General features: G+C 48.5%; 3 protein-coding genes across 3 annotated transcripts; 2 read left to right on the top strand and 1 right to left on the bottom strand.

The window, feature by feature from the left end:
• Positions 1 to 706: 706 nt before the first annotated feature.
• Positions 707 to 18,113, bottom strand: LOC118988123 (interferon lambda-4-like). The gene is given in 7 exon segments (XM_037047536.1): positions 707 to 856; positions 967 to 1,107; positions 1,273 to 1,416; positions 1,508 to 1,579; positions 1,998 to 2,158; positions 16,858 to 16,934; positions 18,100 to 18,113. Coding segments are annotated over 7 exon segments (759 nt in total).
• A 776-nt stretch (positions 18,114 to 18,889) lies between these two features.
• LOC118988120 (interferon lambda-4-like) lies at positions 18,890 to 20,284 on the top strand. Its single transcript, XM_037047532.1, has 5 exons — positions 18,890 to 19,057; positions 19,476 to 19,547; positions 19,643 to 19,786; positions 19,952 to 20,026; positions 20,186 to 20,284. The coding sequence occupies exons 1-5, from the start codon at positions 18,890 to 18,892 to the stop codon at positions 20,282 to 20,284; spliced, it is 558 nt and encodes a 185-aa protein (XP_036903427.1).
• Positions 20,285 to 20,299: 15 nt separating this feature from the next.
• LOC118988122 (interferon lambda-3-like) lies at positions 20,300 to 24,526 on the top strand. The gene is made up of 6 exons (XM_037047535.1): positions 20,300 to 20,417; positions 23,191 to 23,372; positions 23,684 to 23,761; positions 24,003 to 24,146; positions 24,258 to 24,341; positions 24,428 to 24,526. The coding sequence occupies exons 1-6, from the start codon at positions 20,300 to 20,302 to the stop codon at positions 24,524 to 24,526; spliced, it is 705 nt and encodes a 234-aa protein (XP_036903430.1).
• Positions 24,527 to 24,943: the final 417 nt, after the last annotated feature.

The raw sequence follows: 24,943 nt of genomic DNA, 5'->3' as shown, positions 1-24,943 counted from the left end.
CTGAGGCTCAGAGAGAAGTAATTACCCAGTAACACTGTGAATAAGAGGATGGCTCAGCATTGAAATTCAGTCACTTGATTTCCCTGCTTCAATATTTTGAACTGAAAAGTGCCCCCAAATGATCGCAGGAGATCAACCAATGTAAATGCAAGTGTATTTAATAATGGCAATAAGTTCCCACCAGAAGACAGAATAGAGAATTACAGAGGGATTTCACAAATACAAAAGTCACGTGGGTAACAGAATCCAAAATACTGCAGTCAGCTGAGGACTGTGGGCCCTTCCACTGCCAGGTCCCTTAGGGGATGAGGCCTCCCCAGTGGGGAGATCGGAGTCACAGATTCACAGAATCTCAAAGAGGACACTGAAGACTGAGATCAGGGCCCAGCACCTGCCATGGGAGACGGGGTTCTGGGCTTCTGTGACCAGAGAAATAGAAACCAGTCGGTGGTGCATGGGGTCAGTGATCCAAGGTACCTTCCCAGGGCTCACATCTCTTGGTGCCAGACCAGGCCCTTGGAAGATCTTAGGGGAACGCATCCCATCAAAATGTCTTCGCTTCCGAGAGACGGGTTCTGGTCCTTGGAAAAGTACCCACGGCTGCTGGAGCACCCGTCGCACGCAGACTGCCCAGGTCAGGCCAGCAGCCGCAGAGTTCCCCGAGCTTCAGCGCCCACGGCTGGAGACCGGGTTGCAGGAAAGGGCATCACAGTGGAGCTCGTAGCAGGCCCCCGGCAGACCCGTGGGTCCTGGGGGGTCTGAGACAAGGCCCCGAGTGCACCACCTGCCTCAGGGTCCACGTGAACAGGCTCAGCAGGTTGGAGACCAGCCTGGCTTCCAGGCCTCCAGGCCAGTCCTGGAACCGGAGACGGAGACCGAGCGGGGCCGGGGCAGCAACTTCCTCCTGAAAAACTCCCCTTCGCCCGTCAGCAATGGACCTTGTGCTCCGGGCCGATCTCCACTCACTGGTCTCCCCACCGCTCCTTCCCGAGGTCCGCGGGCTCCACCTGCTCCCCCGCCGGCTCCACTCACGGCTCTCCGAGTTTGGGGGCGCCTCCTGGGTGACTGGAGGGACTTCCTCGAGGAACCTGGCCGCACCAGCTCCAGCTGAGGTGGGGACAGCAGGTAAACGAAAGACTCGAAGGACCGAATCCCCCACCGACTTCATGTGCGAGCCCCCCAGTCCCGTCTCGGATCTGGCGGCCCCACCTGGGGCAGGAGAGCGCAGAGCAAGCTGGTGGGGGTGGAGGCGTAGGGCGCGGGGACACTCACACAGGCCACCACGTCCCTCCGCGCGGCCGCCAGCAGCTCCAGGGTCGGCACGACGCCAGGAAACAACTCGGGGCTGGGGAGGCTGCTCAGCACGGCCTGGGCGTCCGAGAGGTCCCGGGCCACGAGGCCGAGTCGCGAGCAGGTCTGCGAGGACACCACCGAGTTGGTGGCTGCCCTGCCCCCGGCTCCCGGCTCCTGCCCTCATCCCCAACCCCGACCAACACCGAGGTCTCACCAAGGGCCGCGGGGGGTCCCTCCTTGGGCGGAAGGAGCAGTTGCGTGGCCTCCAGCCCAGTGTCTCTTCCTCCTGGGGTGGGGGATGGGGACAAGGGAGGGGTGAGGGGGCCTCTTCGCCAGGCCCCTTAAGCGCTGGGGTGTCGGAGATTCCTGGACGTGGACTGGGACTGGCAGATAGGGTCCTGGGTGTTGTGCGCTGAACTACGGAGCTCTCACGCGCCTAACCCCTGACCGAAACGCATCCCCTGGGGAGCCCGGCACCCCCGCGTGAGCCTAACCGGCCCACAAGAGGCGCCCATTTGTGACTGGCATGAAGGTACTTTCTGCGCTGAAGATGCCCGCAGCCCGCAAGGTCTCGTGGTCAGAATTCTGGACCCTGAGATCCGAGATGCTCCTGCGGGACGCTAGGGTCTCTCAGGGCAGGGTCCCCATCCCCGACCCGGGCAGGCCCAGCATCCCCTGGGACTGGGGGTCTGCGCATCACTCACATAGTGGTCCCTCAGGGCCTTGATCGCCACCAGCGTCCTAGGGTCAGGCCAGAGGTAGTGTCACAGGAGGCAGCGCCCGGGGTTCCCCACCACGTTCTCTGTCACCAAGACCCACGGCCCCACAGACACCGCGGCTGCGCCACTTGGTCTCGTTTCTGTTCCTGTAGAAAGTGAGGGACATCGGGGAGGCTGCGAGGAAGGCCCCGAGTCCAGCCCCTGCCTCTGGTTAGACTGGCAGAGGGACCGACCTCAGATCGCTGGCGCTGAGCACCCGCGGGGGGGAGATGCACTGGGCCCTGAGACCCCTGCTGCCCTGAGCCTCTGTCCCCTCACTCCTCACCTGCAACGTGCCCTCCGTGCCTCGTGCGAGGGCGGAGTCTGCCTTGTGCGAGGGCGGAGTCTGCCTTGTGCGAGGGCGGAGTCTGCCCTCCGGAGTGGTGCCAACTTTCTCCAGTGGGGCCTGCTCCCTCCAGGCGGCTCCAGTGTGGCCGGCTTGAGAAATGGTGAGCGGCTGGGCTTCCCGGGTCAGGTTAAGTTTTTGGAACATCAGCGCTGGCCGCTGGCCCAGTGGGATGCTGGCCTAGGCGTGAGGACTTTACCCTCCTGTCCCCAGGTGCCAGCCCTGGCGCTGCCCCAACTCTCTGTCACCAGTTTTGGTTCTGACCCCCTCTGAATCCAGTCTTTTCATCACCTTCCTTGTTTGTTTGTTTGTTCTAATATAGTAAGAAGCCCTTGTAAGTCCTTAATGTGTAGTGGGCCATGTGCTGTTCTAAGATACATACATCTCATTGAATTCTCAAAGAAGGACACTGCAAGGGGTGTCCTACCCTTGCTCCCACTTCATAGATGGGAAAACTGAGGGGTGGTAAAACGAAGGAACTCTTCTAAATACACAATTAGTGTCAGCGGGAGGATTGAACCTACATGCTGTTGAGCTTCAAAGCTTGTTCTCTGTGCTGAGTTCACCCCTAAATATCTGATTCGGTCTTCTCTCTCTCCATCGTTATTTCGTCCCATTTCTCTTCTTCCCTCTGTACATGCCATTTGTTTTTGTTTCTTTCTTGTCTCTCTGTCTCTGCTTTGTCTCATCCCTTTTTCTAACCAATATCCAGGCCATGGCCTCCCTGTCTCTCTCTGTTAGTCAGTCTCAATTTATCTCTTGTTTTTGTTTTAAAGTGAAATCTACTCTTTCCTTCTATGATAAAGTTAATAATGCAGGTTCATGACTAAAGCTTAGAAAATACAGAAATGCATAAAAAGAGACAAAAACCCACTTACAACTTCACCCACCTCTCTCCCTTCACCCCACACCTGGAACAATTTTACCAATGTGTTGAAATTCTATGTGTGTGTATAAATGATTTGTGACATCGTAGCACATTCATTTGAAAGATTTAGTCCATACGAAAGCATGCAAGTGGGAGAACTAAAGGAATCTTTCAATCCCACTTCCTGGAAGTAATTCTTTTTAACAGTTAGTAGCTATTAGTCCTCTTCCTGCCCCTCCACTCCTCTTTTTATGAGCGATTTCTCCCCGATGGAACCCGGCTCTGTGAAGATGGGTAGCCTGCTTTTTGTGTCTTACCATGACCTCTCCTCTGCATCTCCCCACATCTTTGACTACACCGTATCAGGGTCCTAGCAGGAAACAGCTGGCCCAATCAATTTAGGGTAACTTGAGGTGGGTTTCATACCAGGAGAGTTTACAAAGGGGTTTGAGAGTGAGGTGGGGGGTAGTACAAGGGCTTGGGTCCTTCCTGGGGGAGGGTCTGCCACCCCTAGGCCTGAAGAAAGGGGAGCAGGGAGGGAGTGCTTACCTGACCTGGGAAGGGCAGTCCTGTGCACAGGGCAGGGAAACAGACTAGTTGCCTTGGCCCTGAAGGGAGGAATAATTGCTCTGACCTCTCAGAGAATAGTGTCCTTCCCCTCTCCCTGGTCCTGCTGCTGGGCTACCCATTGGCTGCACCCAGTGGAGGGCAAGGGCCAGCTTCCCACAGCCCAGAGCAGGGTGGAGATGTGGGAAGAGTGGACCTGGCAGGGCAATGGACACCATGCCATATATACTGTTATTGATGCTCCCATTCAACAGGATGGCCAAGTAACCAATGTCCTTCAGGTGAGCATTGATGTTACTTGTGGTATTTTGCTAAAGCCATGGTTATCAAGGCTGGGGGAGAGGGAGGGACTAATCTCTCCATTCTGCTAACAATGTCTTTCATAGAGCTGCAGGTTTACATTGGAATGACGTCCAACTTAGCAATTCCTTTTTTCATGGATTATGCTTTTCATGTATGCAAAAGTCATCACCAAGCCCAACGTCCCTTAATTTTTTCCTATGACATATTCTAAAAGTTTTATAGTCTTGCACTTCATATTTGGGTTTATGATACATTTTGAGTGAATTTTTATGTAAAGTATAAATTCTGTAGTCAGATTTATGGTTTTTTTTGGCAGGTAAATATCTACTTGTTGCGATACCATTTGTTGAGAAGACTATCTTTTCTCCTTTGAATTACCTTTGCTTCTTCCTCAAAGACCAGTTCACTATGTTTCTGTGGTTCTGGTTCTTGGACTCTCCATTCTATTCACTCACTCGTCTACCCTTTCTTCAACACTCCACTGTCTCCATTACTGTAGCTGTAGAGTAAGTCTTGACATCAGGTAATGTCAGTCCTCCAACCTGGGTCTTCCCCTTTAGTATTGTGTTAGCTATTCTGGGTTATTCAAATATCAATATAAACCCTTAGTTTGTCATTTCCCACAAAATGACTTGCTCGGATTTTGATTGGGTTGTGTTGAATCGATAGATTAAACTGAAAAGAACTGACGTCTTGACAATATTGAGTCTTCGTATTCATGTACACGGAATCTCTCTCTCTCTCTCTCTCTCTATCTATGTATCTATCTATCTATCATCTATCTTATTTATTTTTATTGGCTTCTGAACCAGTTTTCTCAAACTGGGATCCTTAAGTCTCACAACACTTACTAGAGTGGCTGGAGGAAAATGCTTTTCTGGAGCAGAACTGTTGGAAAATGGCTGGTTAAATCATGTTTAGCAAGTTTCTCTGCAGCAGGACTTCTCAAGGCCTCTAACCTGCTAACATCCCGTGGCTCTCCAAGAGTGTGCTGGTTACTAGACCTTGGGACCCTTCTCCAAGAAACAGCTAATGAGCAGGAAATACCAGCTTTCTGAGCTGTGCAGCCAGGAACGGTTATTTTCCTGACAGTATTATTTTTCAAGCAAAATTATGTAAAAGCAAAAATGTACCCAATGGTGAAAATGAAAGCTGTAATTAGAGATAATTATTGACAACTAGAACATGATCCACTCTACCTTGGATGGCACTTTCTAGTTTTCCAAGGGAATTTTCTGCATTTTCCTCAGCATCACTCACCCTTCCCAGATGAGGAATGGATGATTGGAATTATTGGCCCCTTTCACAAAGAATGCTGCTGTCTGGGGAAATATCTCTGTTATGAGATCTTTGATTTTTTTCACAGGTTTTTGTGGTTTTTCCCATATAGAGTTTGTTTATATTTTGTTAGATTCTTACCTAGGTATTTCATCTTGGAAGTGCTAATAAAAATGTTGTTTTTAATTTCAAGTTAAAGCTGTTCATTGCTATTATACAAGAAAGCAATTGACTTTTGTACATTAAGGTTGTGTCTTGCAACTTTGCTATAATCACTTGTTGGCTCAGAAATGTTTTTAAATGAATAATATTAAATACATAGGAGTATAAAGAAAACTGATTACATTGTAACACAGTTACCAAAACATAAAAACAACACTGCGATAGGTAATATACTATGTTATTACTACATTAGATAGCAAGATACAGCAACAGGTTTAATAACTACTGTAGTGGAGGTAGTAATGAGAGTAAATGATGCTTCAGGGTATGTGCCATGAAAACATCTATGGCTTCTTTTAGTGACAAAGTCACAGGTTGTGCTAATAATATTGTGGCACAATTGCTATTATTTCTTACAGTCCTAATGGAAGGAATACAAAATTGTGGTGACAGGTTGGTGAGGATAAAAATGCATTTTTTCGGACTTCTGCCAAGATGGAGGCATAGGTGGAAACACTGTGCCTTCTCCGACAACCAAGTTTGAATACAACAAAGGTTTGGAGAACAAAGACGCAGCCAAAGAACAGAAAATTGAACTATATGGAAGTGTGACAACATCCAACTGTTCAACTGGACCGGTAAGAGGGGCGGAGCCAGCAGCAGAGTGGGGACAGGCAAGAAAGATCCCCCAACCCCAGGCGCTCAGGCAGCTCTGCATCGGGCTGACCCAGTGAGGGCTCGGGCAGTGGGCTGGCTGTGGTCACACATTCCCGCGCAGATAAACCAGCAGGGAAGTGAGCAGTGAGACAGACTGTGCAGGCCCCAGCGGCGAATCCAGTGAGGGTGTGGGTCAGGCTGACCACAGTCGCACTTTTGCCCACAGATAAACCAGCAAGAGTACTGAGCTGTGAGATGGACCGCGCAGGGAGGCAGCAGAGGGGACCGCCACTGGGGACCACCATTGGTTTCCTTTGACCCTGCCCCCACATACAGCATCACAACCCAGCCACTGAGTTGCCCCAGCCTGGTGATCACCTAGGGCTCCGCTCCTCATTCGTAACAGGCACAAACAGTCCAAAATATGGCTCAAGAGGAACTCAAAGCCCCAGAGCCTATAATTCTAAGCAAAAAAGAAATAGCGAGCCTCTCAGATGCACAGTTCAAAACACTGGTGATCAGGATGCTCACAGAACTGGTTGATTATAGACACAAATTAGAGGAACATATGAAGGCTAAACTAATTGAAATGAAGGGAAATGAACAGGAAACCAATAGTGATGGAAAGGAAACTGGGACTCAAATCAATGGAGTGGACCGGAAGGAAGAACAAAACATCCCAACAGAATTCAAAAAAATGAGGAGAGGCTTAGGAACCTCCAGGACATCTTTAAACATTCCAACATCCGAATTATAGGGGTACCAGAAAGGGAAAAGAAACAGCCATGAATGGAAAACTTATTTGGACAAATAATAAAGGAGAATTTCCCCAGTCTGGCAAAGGAAATAGACTTCCAGGAAATCCAGGAAGCTCAGAGAGTCCCAAAGAAGTTGGACCTAAGAAGGAACACACTAAGGCACATCATAATTACATTAGCCAAGATGAAAATGAAGGAGAGAATCCTAGAAGCAGCAAGAGATAAGGGGACGGTCACCTACCTACAAAGGAGAGCCCATCAGACTGTCAGCTGATTTCTCAAAAGAGACTTTATAGGCAAGAAGGGGCTGGAAAGAAGTACTCTAAGTCATGAAATCCAAAGACCTACAGCCAAGATTGCTCTATCCAGCAAAGCTTTCTTTTAGAATGGAAGGGCAGATAAAGTGCTTCTCAGATAAGATCAAGTTAAAGGAGTTCATTATCACCAAGCCCTTATTATATGAAATGTTAAAGGGACTTATCTAAGAAAAAGAAGATGAAAAATATGAACAGTGAAAGGACAGCAAACTCACAGTTATTAACAACCACACCTAAAACAAAAGCAAACTAAGTGGACAGCTAGATCAGGAGTGGAACCATAGAAATGGAGATCACATGGAGGGTTAGCAACAGGGGAGTGGGAGGAGAAGAAGGGGGAGAAGGTACAGAAAATAGTATAGACAGTAGGTAGAAAATAGATAAGGGGGCGGGCAAGAATAGTAGGGGAAATATAGAATCTAAAGAACTTGAGGCACGTGGTCATAAACTAAAGGGGGGAATGGTGGGGGAGGGGGTATGCAGGGTGGAGGGGAATGAAGGGGGAAATAGAACAACAACTTTAATAGTACAATCAATAAAATATATTTTAAAAATGCATTTTCCCCATGCATGTTCACTCTTTCCCAAGTCCTGTTGGGGGGGTGGTTCATGAACCCCAAGTTAAGCTATACCTACAGCAGTTACCCAGGATGAAATGGATCTATAGGAATGGACATGCAAAACCCCTCAAGATTTATTATAGAGTGAAGAAAGTAAATTGCTGAGCAATACACTTGGTGTGACATATTTGTGTTTGGAAGCACTCACACACACAGAAGTAGTTCAGTGAAGGACAGTAGCCTTTTCAACAAATGGTGCTGGAGCAATCGGTTATCCACAGGCCAAAAAATGAACCTTGACCCAAACCTCACACCTAAACTAAAAATGACCTCCAAACGGATCATGGACTTCGATGTAACAAATAAAGGTATAAAACTTTTGGAAAAAACTACAAGAATACTTTTTGGATCTATGCATAGGCAAAGAGTTCTTAGTCTTGACACCAAGGGCTCAATCCATAAAAGTCAAAATTGATCACCTGGCCTGACAAAGGACTGGTATCTAGAAGAGATAAAGAACTCTCAAAACTCAACAGTAAAAAATTAAACAATCCACTTAGAAGACGGACAAAAGACACAAAGGCACATTTCACCAAAGTGGGTGCACAGAGGAGAAACAGCACATGAAAAGGTGCTCAATACCACTAGCCTGTAGAGAAATGCAAATTCAAACCACAATAAGACATCATTACACACCTAGCAGGATGGCTAAAATTAAAAAAAAATTGTGATAGCAAATACTAGTAGGAGGCAAAGAAACTGCATCACCCATACACAGTTGTTATGAATGCAAATGGCACAGCCACTCTGGAAAATAGTTGGGCAGTTTCTTACCAAACTAAACATGCAAATACCATATGATGCAGTAATCGTATTCCTGGACACTTGTCTCAGAGAAATGAAGACTTATCATCCCACAGAATCCTGCACCTGAGTGCTTATAGCAGCTTTATTTGCAAAACAGTCAAAAACTGGAAACGATCCAGATGTTCTTTAACAGGTGGTATTTAAACAAAGTGCAGCATATCCGTGCCATCAACAATAAATAGGAGCAAAGCCTTGATACACACAGCTATCTGGGTAAGTCTCCAAAGAACTATGCTGAGTGAAAAAGCTCATCCCCAAAGGCAACCTATTGTATGATTCCACTTACACAGCATTCTGGAAATGACATCAGTGATTGCCAGGGGGTAAGCAGCAGAGTCACGTGACTATTGAAAAGGCAACATGGGGGACCTTTGTGGTGATGGAATTTTCTGTATCTTGACTGTATCAGTGTCAATATCCAGGCTGTGATATTGTGTTACATATAGTTTTGCAAGTGGTCACCATGGAGAAGGGGAGCTGGGTAAAAGGCACACAGAATCTCTGTATCATTTCTTACAATGTCATGCAAATCTACAATTATGTCAAAATAAAAAGTTTAATCAACACAATCACACACAAGCATTGTATATTTTGGGGGGAGCTATATGAGGTATATCAAGATATGTGACCCATATTGATTAATAGTGAGGTGTCTGTGGGGAGGGCATGGGAATTGAAGGGATGATCATCGGAATACCTCATTTTAGCAATACTATTTTCATTTCTCCCAAGGAGAAGAAATTCTACCTGAGTGAGTAGAACAACAAACTCATTGGATATGAGGAAAATACTAGCTCCTTGATTGCTTAACTCCTGGTAGGGTAGACAGTTTTTGAGAGCTTTCTTAGAATAGAGTCCATTGGTCTGACCTCTAGACCTGATGATAGTGGCTGAGTAGAACACTGGACTGGCCCTCCACCACTCTGCCACTGTGCAGGCGACCTCTGTTGACCCCTCCACATTGATCTGTGGCCTGTACTGGGTCCTGGGATACAGCATCTTGGAGGCTCCCCAGCCCTCTGGTTTGTGGTTGGGTTCAGCCAATGGGAAGTGCTGGCAGGGGATATGGAGGGAGGAAGAAGAGCAAGGCTGGGGGATTATCCTGAGTTCCCCTGGTTCCCCCCCCTGCAGAGCTGAGGTGTGACAATGGCCGTGTTCCTCAATCTAGAGTCACACTGTCTGACTCACCTCACCCAGGATGGTCCCTGCTCTCCATGGAGCTAGCCTCTGGGTGCATCACCAGTCCTGGTTGGTTGCCTTAACTCTTCTCACCTTTCCCCAGGTTAAACATTTCAGCTTTCTGCAGACATATTTTTTTCTGCTGTTTTTCATTGAATTCTTTATGAAGGTAATAGTAGTTTTGTATGCTTTACAAGAAATAATACAGAGATCACCTGTGCACTGTCTCCCCAGGTTTCCCCAGTAGTTACAGTGAACAAAATATGGGGAGGGAAAGAACAGAATAGAAAATGGAGAAGCCAAAGAACTTATATGGGGACTTTAGGCCAAGATGGAGACGTAGGTGGAAATAGTGTACCTCCTTGCAAGACCAGATTTAAGAACAACAAAGATTTAGAAACAAACACACAACCAGAACAGACAGAAAATTGAACTGGACTGAAGTCCGACAACAACAAACCATTCATCCACACAGGCAAGAGGGGCGAAGTTGGTGGACAGCAGACAGGGATCCTGGCAGGAAAAGGCAGTGGTTGACAACCCGGGTGCGGGGAGGAAACCAGCAAACCCAGTGAGGTGCACAAGGCGGTTGACTGACCAAGGACACACATTCACGCACAGATAAACCAGGCAAAAAACGGGCAGTGAGACAAACCGCGCAACCCAGGGCCCCAGCAATGGGAAAGCCTAAAAGCACCAATTGAAAACACTTGCATGGGTTGAGGTGCCAGGGGAGACTCCCAGACTCATAGGAGTGTTCCTTGGAGAGACCCATAGAGTCCTGGAACATGCAAAAACCCACCCACCCAGGAACCAGCATCAGAAGGGCCCAATTTGCTTGTGGGAAGTGGCAGAGGGGACTGAAATCCGAGAGACAGTAGAGCAAGTGCCACTGTTCCCTCTCTTTGACCCCACCCCCACATATAATGTCACAACCCAGTGATGTAGGTTGCCCTACCCTGGTGAACACCTAAGGCTCCACCCCTCATATGTAACAGGCATGACCTGACCAAAAATGACTCAATCAGAAGAACAAATCAAAGCCCCAGAGCTAATACTTTTAAGCCACCAAGAGATAGCCAACCTATCAGATGCACAGTTCAAAATACTGGTGATCAGGATGCTCAGTGAACTGGTTGATTTTAGTTGTATTTTAGATGAAAAAATAAAGGCTTCACTAAGTGAAATGATGGGGAATGTACAGGAAACCAATAGTGATGGGAAGAAAACTGGGACTCGAATCAATGGAGTGGACCAGAAGGAATAAAGAAACACCCAAGGAGAAAAGAATGAAGAAACAAGAATTCAAAAAAATGAGGAGAGGCTTAGGAACCTCCAGGACATCTTTAAAGATTCCAACATCCAAATTATAGGGGTATTAGAAGGGGAAGAGGAAGAGCAGCAAGTGGAAGACTTATTTGAACAAATAATAAAGGAGAACTTCTCCAGTCTGGCAAAGGAAATAGACTTCCAGGAAGTCCAGGAAGCTCAGAGAGTCCCAAAGAAGGTGGACCCAAGGAGGAACACACCAAGGCACATCATAATTACATTAGCCAAGATAAAAATGAAGGAGAGAATTCTAGAAGCAGCAAGAGATAAGGGGACAGACACCTACAAATGAGTTCCCATCAGACTGTCAGCTGATTTCTCAAAAGAGACCTTACTGGCAAGAAGGAGTTGGAAAGAAGTATTCCAAGTCGTGAAAGGCAAGGACCTACATCCAAGATTGCTCTATCCAGCAAAGCTTTCTTTTAGAATGGAAAGGCAGATAAAGTGCTTCTCAGATAAGGTCAAGTTCAAGGAGTTCATCATCACCAAACCCTTACTATATGAAATGTTAAAGGGACTTATCTAAGAAAAAGGAGTTTAAAAATATGAACAGTGAAAGGACATCAAACTCACAGTTATTAACAACCACACCTAAAACAAAAGCAAACTAAGAGGACAACTAGATCAGGAGTGGAACCATAGAAATGGAGATCACATGGAGGCTTAGCAACAGGGGAGTGGGAGGAGGAAAAGGGGGGAGAAGGTACATAGAATAAGTAGCATAGACGGTAGGTAGAAAATAGACAGGGGGAGGGCAAGAATAGTATGGGAAGTGTAGAATCTAAAGAACTTGTGACACATGGACATGAACTAAAGGGGGGGAAGGTGTGTGGGAGGGGGTGTGCAGGGTGGAGGGGAATAAAGGGGGGAAATGGGACAACTGTAATGGCATAATTAATAAAATATATTAAAACAAAAAGAACTTATATGCATGACACATGAACATGAACTAAAGGAGCAAAATGCTGGAGTGAATGGAGGTACTAGGCAGGGGTGGTTAAAGGGGGAATAGAATGAAAAGATTCATTCTGAATAGACTGGCTTAGCTCAGATGGCCACCCTAGGCCCAGTCACTATGTCTGGGGAGGGCAACTGAGTGGCTGCAGCCAGATCACATGCCCCGTGCCCAGAATAAGGGGCTGGAGTCACCTTTCCCAAGAGATTTGGGTCTCCAACTAAATGGGGGATTTGGGGAAAGGTGGGGGATGGGTAAGGGAAGTTTGGAAAGTATGCTGCATGAACATCTTGGAGGATCTTTTCTCATATTTCCAATTTTCGGGGTCCTTATGTTTTTATCATCTTGATGCTCCTTAAAACATCTATACGTTTGAATTTATACACTGAAAAAGAAAACGATATCGATGCTAAGGAAGACACAGATCTTCAAAGCAGTCATAACTTGCCTATAATTATATTTATTAATGAATTTAATGATTATTAATTAAAAATGGTCTCACATAGGAATTGTGAATAAACTTGCCCAAAACACTCCTGAGCTGTTCTGTATGTGGGTAGATTAGTCTCTGCAGACAAGAGAAGGCAGAACTTCACTGATCACAAGCAGACAGCCTGGGATCGATGCCTGAAGCCACATCTCTGAGCTGTGTGAGCAGCATTCAGAGCCTCTCTGTGCTTCAGTTTCCTCATATGTAAAATATCAGCCAGTGAGAGAATCTTGTCATGGTGTTAATGAGGAGGACAACACAACAAACAGAAGAGAAGGGTTCCAAGTGCGGCCTAGCATGCGAGCAGTGCTCAGTCTGTATTAGTTGTAATTATTACTATCAGTGATTGAGAAAAACATGTCTGTAATTCCAGTTTAAACAGCAACTTTATAATAATTTTTATGTAGTTGCCAACAGCATAACTACATTTCAGTAAATGAATGACAGAATGCACACACTACAGTGGTCTTCTATGATTACAATGGAGGTTGGAAATTTCTATCGCCAATGACCTCATAGCTGTCATAGTGCAAAAAATTAGTCACTTGTTTTTGGTGATGTTGCTGGAGACAAATCTCTTGCACTGCCAGTGTATGAAAGTACAGCACATACAGTTACGTGTAGCTCATAATACTTGATGATGGTAATAAACAACCATGTTACTGGTTTATGTATTTGCTTTACTTTTAATCATTATTTTAGAGAGCATTTTTTTCCACATGCAAGAAGTATTTTTTGCTGTAGGACCTCCAGTCAAGATGGAGGCATAGGTAGATACACTTCGCCTCCTCACATAACCACAAGAAAAATTACAACTAACCTCAAAACAAATAACACCCAGAACTGCCAGAAAATTGAACTGCATGAAAGTCTGAGAACCAATGATTTAAAGAAGCCACATTTATCCAGATTGGTAGAAAGAGTGGAGATAAAGAATTGGGATAGAGAGGCAAGGAAACAAGGTGTGGCGAGGCAGCAGCTGCAGAATAGGCTGTCCCACATTTTCATGTGGTCAATAAAAATCAAGAGAGATACCCTGAGAGTGAATGATCCCACCTTAGGCTAGACTACACAGCTCAGGGTTCCAGTGCTGGGAAGATAAAGCTGCATAACTCTGGCTATAAAAAACCAGTGGGCTTTGGGGCAGCAGAAGAAACTTCCAGTTTCTCAGGAGAGTCCATTTAAAGTGCCTGCATGGACTTAGAATGCATGCAATCTTGCCCACTCTGGCAATCACCACCAGGTAACAGCTGGAAGGGTGCCAGTCACATACAGGAAATGGGTTAAAGAACTGGAAATAGGATGAGTGGTGGGCAAACCTCCAGAAGCCAGGCAGCAGTATTGTCCCCTCTCTGAGCACCCGACAAATCAGAGAAACAAAACAGTAAAACGGGTTGCCCCACTCTGGCAAATACCTAAGGCTCTGCACCACACAACAGGTGCGCTAAGACAGGAAGTTAAAGCAGAACTACTTAACACACAGAAACAAACACAGGGAGGCTGCCAAATTGAGGAGACTAAAAAAATATAGCCTAAATGAAAGAAGAGAACAAGACCCTAGAAAAAAACCTAAACAAAATGGAGCTAGCCAACCTATCAAGTACAGAGTTCAAAATACTGATGATTAGGATGCGCAGGGAAATAAGAAGAAGTATGGCAGAAACACAAAGGAAGAAGTGAAGGTTACATTAAGTGAAATAAAGAAAAATCCATAGAGAGCCAACAGTAAAGAGAAGGAAGCCAGGATTCAAATCAAGGATTTGAGACAAAAGGAAGAAATAAACATTTAACAAGAACAGAAAGAAAAAACAAGAATTCAAACAAAACTCAATGAAAGTATAAGAAGGCCCTGGGACATCTCCAGACATGTCAATATCCAAATCATATGGGTGCCAAAAGAAGAAGAGAAAGAGCAAGAAACTGATAATTTATTTGAAAAAATAATGAAAGAAAAGTTCCCTAATTTTGGCTAAGGAAATAGACATGTAATTCTAGGAAGCACAGAGAGTCCCAAACAAGTTGGACCCCCCAAAAAACCACATCAAGACACATCATAATTAAAATGCCAAAGGTTAAAGATAAAGAGAGAATCTTAAAAGCAGGAAGAAGAAAGCAGTGTGTTTGAAAGCTGGTTTCTTAAGCAAGAACAACAACAACAACCACCACCTTTGCAGACAAGAAGGGCCTGGCAAGAAATATTCAAAGTGATGAAAAGCGAAGACTTACAACTTAGATTACTCTATCCAGCAAAGCTATCATTTAGAATGGAAGGGCAGATAAAGTGCTTCCCAGACAAGGTAAAGCTAAAGGAATTCATCATCACCAAGTCATTAATACATGAAATGTTATAGGGACTTTTCAAAGAAAAGGAAAATCAAAACTATGAACAGTAAAATGGCAACAAACTCACAACTAGCAACTGAATCTAAAAAAAACCCCAACCAACCAAAACCAAAAAGTAAGCAAACAACCAGAATAGGAATAGAATCATAGATATGGAGATTATTTGGGGGATCATCAGCTGGGAGAGAAAAGAGTGAGAATAAGGGAAAAGGTGCAGAGATTAAGCAGCACAAATTGGTAGGTACAAAACAGTCAGGGGCATGTCAATAATAGTACAGGAAATGGGGAAGCCAAAGACCTTACATGCACAACCCATGGACACGAACTAAGGGGCCAGGGATTGCTGGAGGGAAGGGAGTAATGGGTGGAGAGGGCACAGGTGGAAAAATTGGGGAAATGTAATAGCATAGTAAATAAAATACACTTTAAGAAAGAAATGTTTGCTGCTGTAAACAGTATAGGATGTCATGCCGGCAGTGGCCTCGTACATCCTGTTTACCGTTCTTGATAGCATCCTTTTCTCTTGAGCTTGATTTAATCTCACGTTGTTTTTTGTTCACTGTGGCCCCAAGTGTACAAATTCCATCGCTAATGCTGTTTGTAAGAGGCCACAATGAGTGACACACCTGGAAATAACATTAAAAGTGATGAAGGACTATGAAGGTTGAAAATCACTGATAGCTATTCCTTGCCACTTAGGCAGGTCAAGTTTCACCAGAGCCATGATATTGAGAAAAAACCCCAACTGATGGGAGCTGTTAAAGAATCAGCTTCATCGACAGCAATGAGACTAATAAAAATTCGAGGAGGGCCTACATCAGACATGGAGAAACTGCTGATGACCTGGATTGAAGACCAGACACAGAGGTGTGTGCATCCCTCTCAGCCCCATGAGGATCACCCAAAGCAAAAACTCTGTTTGCAATGCTGAAAGCAAAGACAGGACCCAACTATGATCTTGAATTTACTGCCATCTCTAGGTCATTTAAACTAGATGATAATCATTATGCATCACATACTGTGAACGTGAGTGGTGAGTCTGCAGGTGTGAAGGCAGCTGAAGCATATTTGGGAAGTCTAGATAAGCTGATTATGAAGGAAAATTATTTATCAGAGCAAATATTCCATATGAAAGGAACCTCCATATGCGGGAAATGGATGCCTGAAAGGATCCTCACCCATAAGGACAAGGTGATGCCAAGTTTCAAGCCTTTTAAGGACAAGAGAACAGTGTTACTTGGGGGCGATATTGCAGGCCACAGACTGGAACCCTCTGTGATCCGGCACCCTGGGAACCCCAGGACCTTCAAGCATATCAATAAGCACACCCAGCCAGTGTACTACAGAAGCAAAAAAGTCACGGGTGACCCAGCTCCTCATCAAAGATGCCCTGCTGAATTGCTATGCTGACAAAGTGGGGAAATATGTATGGTGAATAACACACCTTTCAAGATTTTGCTTATTAATAATAATGCTCCCAGACATCTTCCTTTTATTGGTGATCTTCATTCCAACACCAAGTAGTGTTTCCCTCTCCAAATACCTCCTGTTTGGTCCAACCAACAGATCAAGATTTACAGCAGCTCTGAAGTCCACTGCCTGAGGAGGGCCTTTGCCCAGGCTATTGCTGCAGCAGAGGACGCCACTGATGCAACACCTATGACTGTATCAAGAACTCAGCTTGCACGTGGGGTGATGTCACCATGGTCTGTTTGACTGGCATCTGGAAGACTCTCCAGAGGGTGTTTACAACGTCAAAGGATTTGCCAAGGATGAAGAGATTGCCAAATTCCTCAAGGTGGAGATTAAGATGGCAAACACCCTTACTCTGCATGTGGGTGAGGATGACACTGGGGTCGTTCCTGAGGACCTGATTAATTAGGAGCTGGAACAGGAACTCATTACTGAAGAAGAGGGAAGAAAAAAGGAGAGAGTAGGAGAAGAAAAAAAGATGAACCCTCCAAAAATTCACAGTGAAGTAAATAGCAGATTTGCAGACCTCAACAAGCTCCTTAAAAAGTTTGAAAACATGGTCCCCCACAACAAAAGGTTTCTGCTAATAGAGAGGAATGTTCATGATGCATTATGTACTTACAAGGAAATCTGCGATGGAGGAAAACAAGCCAAGCAAAGCCCCAGGGACGTATTTATGACCAGACTGACACCTCCTCAAGGGGAGCCTCAGGCAGGCCCTTCAGGAGGTCGTCCCAGAAGACACTGTTATCATGGGCCAGGCCGGCTCTGTGGGTGCCCCTGTCCCCGAAGCCTTTCCAGAGGCACAGGCGTGGAGGCAGAAGAAAGTGACACGGTGATCCTGACTCTATGTTGGCTTAGGGTAGTGTATGTGCTTGCACCTTCCCTTTTAGCAGAAGAGTTTAAAAAGTAAAATAGAAATTAAATAGAAAAAGTTTATAGAATAAGGATATAAGGAAATAAAATATTTTTGTACAGCTGTACAATATTTGCCTTAAGCTAAGTGTTGTTACTAAAGAGTAGAAAAGGGAATATAAAACAGAAAACTGTACTTGAATAAGAATTAAATTTAAAAAATCTATTTAAAAATAAACTAAACTAAAATAAAATTTCAACCAAAAAAAGAGTAGAAAAGTTAAAATTTTTAAAAGTTTATAGAGTAAATGTTACAGAAAGCTAAGGTTACTTTCTGATTTCAGAAAGAAAAATATTCCTAATCAGCTTAGTGTGGCCTAAGTGTGCGGTGTCTGTAACGTCTGTGGTGGTTGACAGTACTGTCCCAGGCCTTGCATTCACTCAGCACTCACTCACTCACTCGCTGACTCACCCTGAGCAGCTTCCAGCCCTGCAAGCTCCGTTCATGGTAAGTGTCCTCCTATAGAGCTGTTCCATTTGAAAAATCTGTTTCTATCATGTTTTTACTGTACCGTGTCTGTTTAGAAAACATAGAAACCATTGTAGCCATTGCATCACAATTGGTACAGTATTCATACAGTCACGTGCCACCCAGGTTTGTGGCCTAGGAGCCACTGGCTGTACCACAGGGCCTGGGTGTGTGCCAGGCTGTGCCGCCCGGATTTGGGGACGGGCACTCACTGATGCTCGTCCATGACGGATCGCCTAAGGACGCATTTCTCAGATGTGTCCCCAGAACAAAGATCCAGATGAGGGACAACCAGAGAGAAGGGTGAATATTCATGCAGAAATAGAAGGAAAGAAGACAGGAAGAGACAAATGCAATAAAAGAGAGGGCACTGGAAACGGCCAGCATGAACTCCCCAAGCAAACTCTTGTCTGGGCACCTCTGCCAAGTCTGTAGCTTCCAAGAGAAGGAAATGCTGTGTTTTCTGTTCACTCCTAGAAGGCAAAGGAAAGACCAACACAAGCAGAAAAGACAAACACACGTTCAGAAAACAGAAACAAACAGTTGCCTAAGGCTAGAGACTTGGGGCAGCGCCATGGTTGGCACCCAGGGACCCGTGGGTAAAGTCCCGGCCCGGGCCAGCATCCCACTGGGCCAGTTGCCAGCGCTGATGTTCGAAAACTTAACCTGATGGGGGAAGCCCAGCTGCGGTTCATAAAAGCCGTCATGGAGGGAGCAGGCCCTGTTGGACAAGGTGGACACCACTCCGGACGCCTCACAGTGGACAGTACAAGGCAGACTCCGCCCTCGCACGAGGCACGGAGGGCACGTTGCAGGTGAGGAGTGAGGGGACAGAGGCTCAGGGCAGCAGGGGTCTCAGGGTCCAGTGCATCTCCCCTCCATGGGTGCTCAGCGCCAGCGATCTGAGGTCGGTCCCTCTGCCAGTCTAACCAGAGGCAGGGGCTGGACTCGGGGCCTTCCTCTCCTCCTCCCCGATGTCCCTCACTTTCTACAGGAGCAGAAATGAGACCAAGTGCCGCAGCCGCGGTGTTCATGGGGCCGTGGGTCTTGGTGACCCTGAGTGTGGTGGTGGACGGGGGCGAGGCTGAACCCCAGCGCTGCCAACTGTCGCACTACCGCTGGCTGGCCCCCAGGGCGGTGGTGGCGATCAAGGCCCTGAGGGACCACTATGTGAGTGATGCGAAGACCCCCAGTCCCAGGGGATGCTGGGCCTGCCCGGGTCGGGGATGGGGTCCCTGCCCTGAGAGACCCTAGCGTCCCGCAGGAGCATCTCGGATCTCAGGGTCCAGAATTCTGACCACGAGACCTTGCGGGCTGCGGGCATCTTCAGCGCAGAAAGTACCTTCATGCCAGTCACAAATGGGCGCCTCTTGTGGGCCGGTTAGGCTCACGCGGGGGTGCCGGGCTCCCCAGGGGATGCGTTTCGGTCTGGGGTTAGGCGCGTGAGAGCTCCGTAGTTCAGCGCACAACACCCAGGACCCTATCTGCCAGTCCCAGTCCACGTCCAGGAATCTCCGACACCCCAGCGCTTAAGGGGCCTGGCGAAGAGGCCCCCTCACCCCTCCCTTGTCCCCATCCCCCACCCCAGGAGGAAGAGACACTGGGCTGGAGGCCACGCAACTGCTCCTTCCGCCCAAGGAGGGACCCCCCTCGGCCCTTGGTGAGACCTCGGTGTTGGTCGGGGTTGGGGATGAGGCTCAGCAGGAGCCGGGAGCCGGGGGCAAGGCCGCCACCAACTCGGTGGTGTCCTCGCAGACCTGCTCGCGACTCGGCCTCGTGGCCCGGGACCTCTCGGACGCCCAGGCCGTGCTGAGCAGCCTCCCCAGCCCCGAGTTGTTTCCTGGCGTCGTGCCGACCCTGGAGCTGCTGGCGGCCGCACGGAGGGACGTGGTGGCCTGTGTGAGTGTCCCCGCGCCGTGCGCCTCCACCCCCACCAGCTTGCTCTGCGCTCTCCTGCCCCAGGTGGGACCCCCAGATCCGAGACCGGGCTGGGGGGCTCGTAGATGAAGTCGGTGGGGGACTCGGTCCTTCGAGTCTTTCGTTTACCTGCTGTCCCCACCTCAGCTGGAGCTGGTGCGGCCAGGTTCCTCGAGGAAGTCCCTCCAGTCACCCAGGAGGCGCCACAAAACTCGGAGAGCTGTGAGTGGAGCTGACGGTTAAGCGGGTGGGCATCAGGGGCGGGGCTGCGTGAGCAGGGACTCTGTCCGGAACAGAGGACGGTTTGGGAATGGATGGAGGAGAGTTTTTCTGGAGGAAATTCCTGCCTCAGCCTCGCTTTGCCTCCTTCCTGGCTTCCAGGACTCGCCTCGATGCCACCAAGCCCGGGTCATCTTCAACCTCCTGCGCCTGCTCACGTGGGACCTGAAGCTGGTGGCGCACTCGGGGCCTTGTCTCTGACCCCGAGAAGCCTCCATGGGGAAGGTGATGGTCGCGATCGTGGCTGGGGCGCCCTTTCCCGGAGCCTCCACCCGGACGCAGGGAAGCTCAGGGGACTCGGTCTCCGCCTGCCAGCCTCCGTCGTTTGAGCCGGGTGCGCGAGGAGGAGCAGACACACGTCTCCCCCGACAGCAAAGACATTTCCACCTGATGCGTTCTCCTAAGATCTTCCAGGGGCCTCCTCTGGCACCAAGAGACTTGAGTCCTGGGTCTACACAGTACGCTGACTGCACGCACCACGGACCGGTCTCTACTTCTCTGGTCACAGAAGCCCAGAACGCCGTCTCCCAGGGCAGGTCCCGTTGCCCTGAACTCAGCCTTCAGCATCTGCTTTGAGATTCTGTGAATCTGCGACTCTGATCTCCCCACTGGGGAGGCTTCATCCCCTAAGGGACCTGGCAGTGGAAGGGCCCACAGTCCTCAGCTGATTGCAGTATTTGGGATTCTGTTACTCACGTGACTCTTGTGTTTGTGAAATCCCTCTGTAATTCTCTATTCTGTCTTCTGGGGTCTATTCTGTCTTCTCTATTGTCCATTATTAAATACACTTTCATTTACGTTGGTTGATCTCCTGCGATCATTTGGGGGCACTTTTCAGTTCAAAATGCTAAACCAGGGAAATCAAGTGACCAGTTTCAATGCTGAGCCATCCTCTTAGTCATGGTGTTACTGGGTATTTACTTCTCTCTGAGCCTCAGTTTCCTCATCGACACGATGTCATTCTTATCCTTTTCTTGCAAATGAGTAATGTACATGGGAGTAGTGTTTCTAAAGCTTCCAGCTGAGGCCATAGGGTGGTCGTCACTAATGGTCTCTATTAGGTAACCACACACATAAAAATACACAGGCGATTGCACTTTTTGTGTGTCCAAGTCAGTGGGCTGGTCATCACAGTTGCTAACTGCAGGTCTCTTTGCCAAGGTCACCCAGCTGTGAAGGTCACAGCCAGGTTCGAATCCCATACTTTTAAACCACCTTCTTGAACTTCATTCTAAAAACACAAGTATGAAGTTTAGGAATTTTGACATATTTTTTCTTTTTCAGAACTCACTGTTGATGCAATGTTTCCTATGGGGTTTAAGGCCGCTGTGATGGACAGGAAATGACCAGTGCCCTGGAAGGTGACTGGGGCACGGCCCTGTCCTTGGCTTTGAAACACTCTTGTCTATCAGAGCTTGATTCTCTCAACTGAGGGTCTGTCTACTCTCTCCCTGGAGTTTTGAGTAAATGGAAAATGGGTTAGGGGTGGGAGTTAATCATCAAAAAGCACCTGACGCCTCTGTGCTACAAACGCATTGCTTCTAAATCCACGAGGTCTAGCTGCACAGAAGCTGGACAGCACAGGGTTACTCCTTGGCTGTCAGAAGAAGGTTGCTTAGAATCTTGCCTCCATCACTTGCTTCTTTTCTGAGTCCCCACATCGACTCAGTATTATTTAAAAAAAAAATTATTTCAAGAAACTGTGAGTATAGAACAGGTCACAACACTAAGCCTCTCTTCTCCTGCCAGCGTGACTCCATATTTAAAATGTAGGGAGAGTCCATTGTGCCCTTGGTGACTTCAATACTGCAGGTGGCACTGGCTTTGCGATGACATGAGTCATAAATACCTGACAAAGCAAGGCTGTTTCTGTTTTCCTTCTACATACGTCTTTCCCTCGCCTCTTGAAGGCTTTGCTCACATGTGATTTCTCAGGCCACCTCGCTCAGTGCAGCCCCCTCCTACCCTCGGCTGTCACTGGGCTTCAGTTCTTTCATTTCCCGTCCCTGATGGATTGTGCACCATGGGCTTAGCCCATCCCCTGTTCTCTCAATCCCTCCTCTCTAGTAAAAGTTCCTCAAAGAGTTGTTTTCTAGGTTTTTTCCCCTCCAATGCCTGCCTGGCACCTGGAACCATGCCTGATGCAAAGCAGGGGCTGAATAATACTTGGTGAATGAAGGAAGGTGTTTGTCACAAACTGAGCTGGTTCCCTGAAGTCCTTGGCCACACCCCAATTCCCTAGCAGAGCCTCCCATTCCTGTGTCCCCGGGGCCTGGACATGTAACATGTTAGTGAGGCTCCCCTTCTCCCCGTTCCTTCTCTCTCAGGACCGAGTGTGGAAGGGAGGGAAGAGCTGGTCTCCTTTCTGAACTCTGTTCTGACTCCCTCCCACCCACCAGCAGCCTTCTCTCCCTCTCTCTCTCCCCTCCCAGGAGTAACCTCTCTCTTGGAATTTCCAGGTTCTTTCTATCACCACCCTTAAAGGTACCTTTTCCTGCCTCTCCCTGCACTGCGCTTTCCTGCCAAAAGACAAGTCCCTTTGTCCCTTCGCCTCAGGGCACCCTGAGCTCCCTTTGTGGGGCTGAGGCTGCCCCTACACTGAGACCCATCTGAGGACCTCACCTCCTGTATGTGACCCTGAATCTTGGTCAGTTTCTCTTTCCCTCCAGCTGCTCACCTGGCTCAAGGACCCGCCCTGCATGGGCTTCCCCAGCCTGGGGCCTCCCCTAGTGGCCAGTGTGTTTTCACTTTTCCTACATCAGCTGGGATTGCCCATCTCTCCAGGCTAAAAGCTGTACCATGGAGCTCAGGCAGCTGTTGCATTGGAGCAGAGCTGGAGGATCAGAGACGCAGACAGAGCAACAGACTGAGACCCAGCAGAGGAGACTGAGGTCACAGACACAAAACAAGGCTGAGTGAGAGACTCTGGTGACAGCCTCTCAGTGTACATTTGGATTCCCCTCTGCTGACAGAGACCAGAGACAGAGATGAGGATGCAGCTGGGTGAGCCCACACATCATTGCCCATGACGCCCGCCTCCCCACAGCCTCCATCCTCAGCCCCTGACACTGTCTGTGCCCTCATGTGTCTCTCCTTCTGTAACACAGACTTGCCTGTGGGTGGCATCCTGGTGCTGATGCTGATGACCACGGTGCTGACCAGGACAGGAGCAGTTCCTGTCCCCACGCCCCTCAGTACCCTCCCAGGTGCAAGGGGCTGCCCCATGGGCCAGTTCAAGTCTCTGTCCCCACAAGACATGAAGGCTTTCAGGAGGGCCAAGGACGCCTTGGTGAGTCTCCCCACTGCCCCACCTGCTGTGGGCCAATCTCCACCCTCCCTCTGTGGGTTACCATGGTCCCTGGGCTCAGGGTGGACCTGTGCCCTCCCCTCCCTGGGCTGCCCTGCACTTTGGCACAGTGGGCTGAGTCCTGCTGTTGCTGCATTGGACTGACTCCTGTTCTTCTGCAGTGGAGATGCCTCCACCCTGCTTTTGGAAGTTAGCCCCCCTCCTTATGTCGTTAGTCTCCCTCCAATCCCACTGCAGGGGTCTACCCTCAGCCCTCCCTCCAGCTGTGCACTCACCCTGCCCTTGCTCTCCAGGAGGAGTCACTCCTGCTGAAGAACTGGAGCTGCAGCTCCCACCCACTGCCCAGGACCCGGGACCTGAGGCAGCTGCAGGTGAGTTGGCAGAGTGAGGTCCAGCCCTGCCCTCACCTGGCTCCTTCCTGGCTTCTTCACCTCTTCTTCTCACTTGTCCCCATATTGACCTCCCACCCTGTCCCACTGACCTGTTCTCATCAGCCCACATTGGCTGTGTCCTCTCACCTGTCCCGACCTTGTCCCTTTACTGTTCCTTCCTCAGTCCTCCTCACCTGTTTCTCCCTCATATCCAGCTCTCACCTGTCTCTCCCCTCCTCAGGTGTGGGAGCGCCCAGTGGCCTTGGAGGCTGAGCTGGACCTGACACTGAAGGTCCTGGAGACCATGGCTAACTCCACCCTGGGGGACATACTAGACCAGCCCCTTGACACGCTACACTACATCCACACCAAGCTTCAGGCCTGTGTGAGTGCTCTGGGCCCCTAGGCCATGTCTGTGGGCTCTGACTCCACCCCTACCCTGTAGGTCTCCTTCTGTCCAGGCCCTGCCTCACATACCACCCTCCTCTGCCCACAGGTCTCAGCCCAGGACACAGCAGGCCCCAGACCCCGAGGCTACCTCCACCACTGGCTGCACCGCCTCCAGGAGGCTTCAAAGAAGGTGAGTGACCAGGGCGTGACCCATGTCTGGGGACAACTGGGTCTCAGATCGTGGATAGTCACTGACCCATCCTGTCTTCCTCACAGGAGTCCCCTGGCTGCCTTGAAGCTTCTGTCACATTCAACCTGTTCCGCCTCCTCAGCCATGACCTGAAATGTGTCGCCAGTGGAGACCTGTGTGCCTGACCCCGAGGCCCACCCTCAGGCTGCCCCATCAGGAGAGTTTATTTGTGCACGTGACACTGTTCTTAAGTTATTCCCAGCCACCCACTATTTATGTACTTGTGTGTGTGAATTCTCAAACTCAGACTCGATAAAATATTTATTTTTCTACTTTTTCTAATAATTTTTTCAATAAATGATAAGAAAGACATGCCTCCTGTGCTGTGAAACTGCATCTGTGTGAGGACTAGTTTTCTCTTGCTGCTGGAACAAGGCACCCCAACACCGCCTCTGAAACAGCCCAAGTTTATCATCTCACAGCTCCCGGGTCAGAGCTCCGGGTGGGCTCTGCCTGTGTCTCTAACCTGGGCCCCTCAGGGCTGGAATCCACGCCTGGCCAGTGGGGTTCTTACACCGAGGCCTGGAGACAGTGCACCTCCA

The sequence above is a fragment of the Sturnira hondurensis genome, unplaced genomic scaffold, assembly GCF_014824575.4.
Source record: "Sturnira hondurensis isolate 20B ecotype Veracruz unplaced genomic scaffold, ASM1482457v3 Scaffold0005791, whole genome shotgun sequence".
Classification (NCBI taxonomy): Eukaryota; Metazoa; Chordata; class Mammalia; order Chiroptera; family Phyllostomidae; genus Sturnira; species Sturnira hondurensis.
This window is presented reverse-complemented; position numbering and strand designations above follow the sequence as displayed.

Coding starts and splice junctions, on each gene's coding strand:
- LOC118988122 (XM_037047535.1), top strand. CDS start 20,300: ATGGGGAAGGTGATGGTCGCGATCGTGGCTGGGGCGCCCTTTCCCGGA. Junction 20,418..23,190: donor GCCTCCGTCGTTTGAGCCGG/GTGCGCGAGGAG, acceptor TCTGTAACACAG/ACTTGCCTGTGGGTGGCATC. Junction 23,762..24,002: donor GGGACCTGAGGCAGCTGCAG/GTGAGTTGGCAG, acceptor TCCCCTCCTCAG/GTGTGGGAGCGCCCAGTGGC.
- LOC118988120 (XM_037047532.1), top strand. CDS start 18,890: ATGAGACCAAGTGCCGCAGCCGCGGTGTTCATGGGGCCGTGGGTCTTG. Junction 19,548..19,642: donor GGGACCCCCCTCGGCCCTTG/GTGAGACCTCGG, acceptor GTGTCCTCGCAG/ACCTGCTCGCGACTCGGCCT. Junction 20,027..20,185: donor GCCACAAAACTCGGAGAGCT/GTGAGTGGAGCT, acceptor CCTGGCTTCCAG/GACTCGCCTCGATGCCACCA.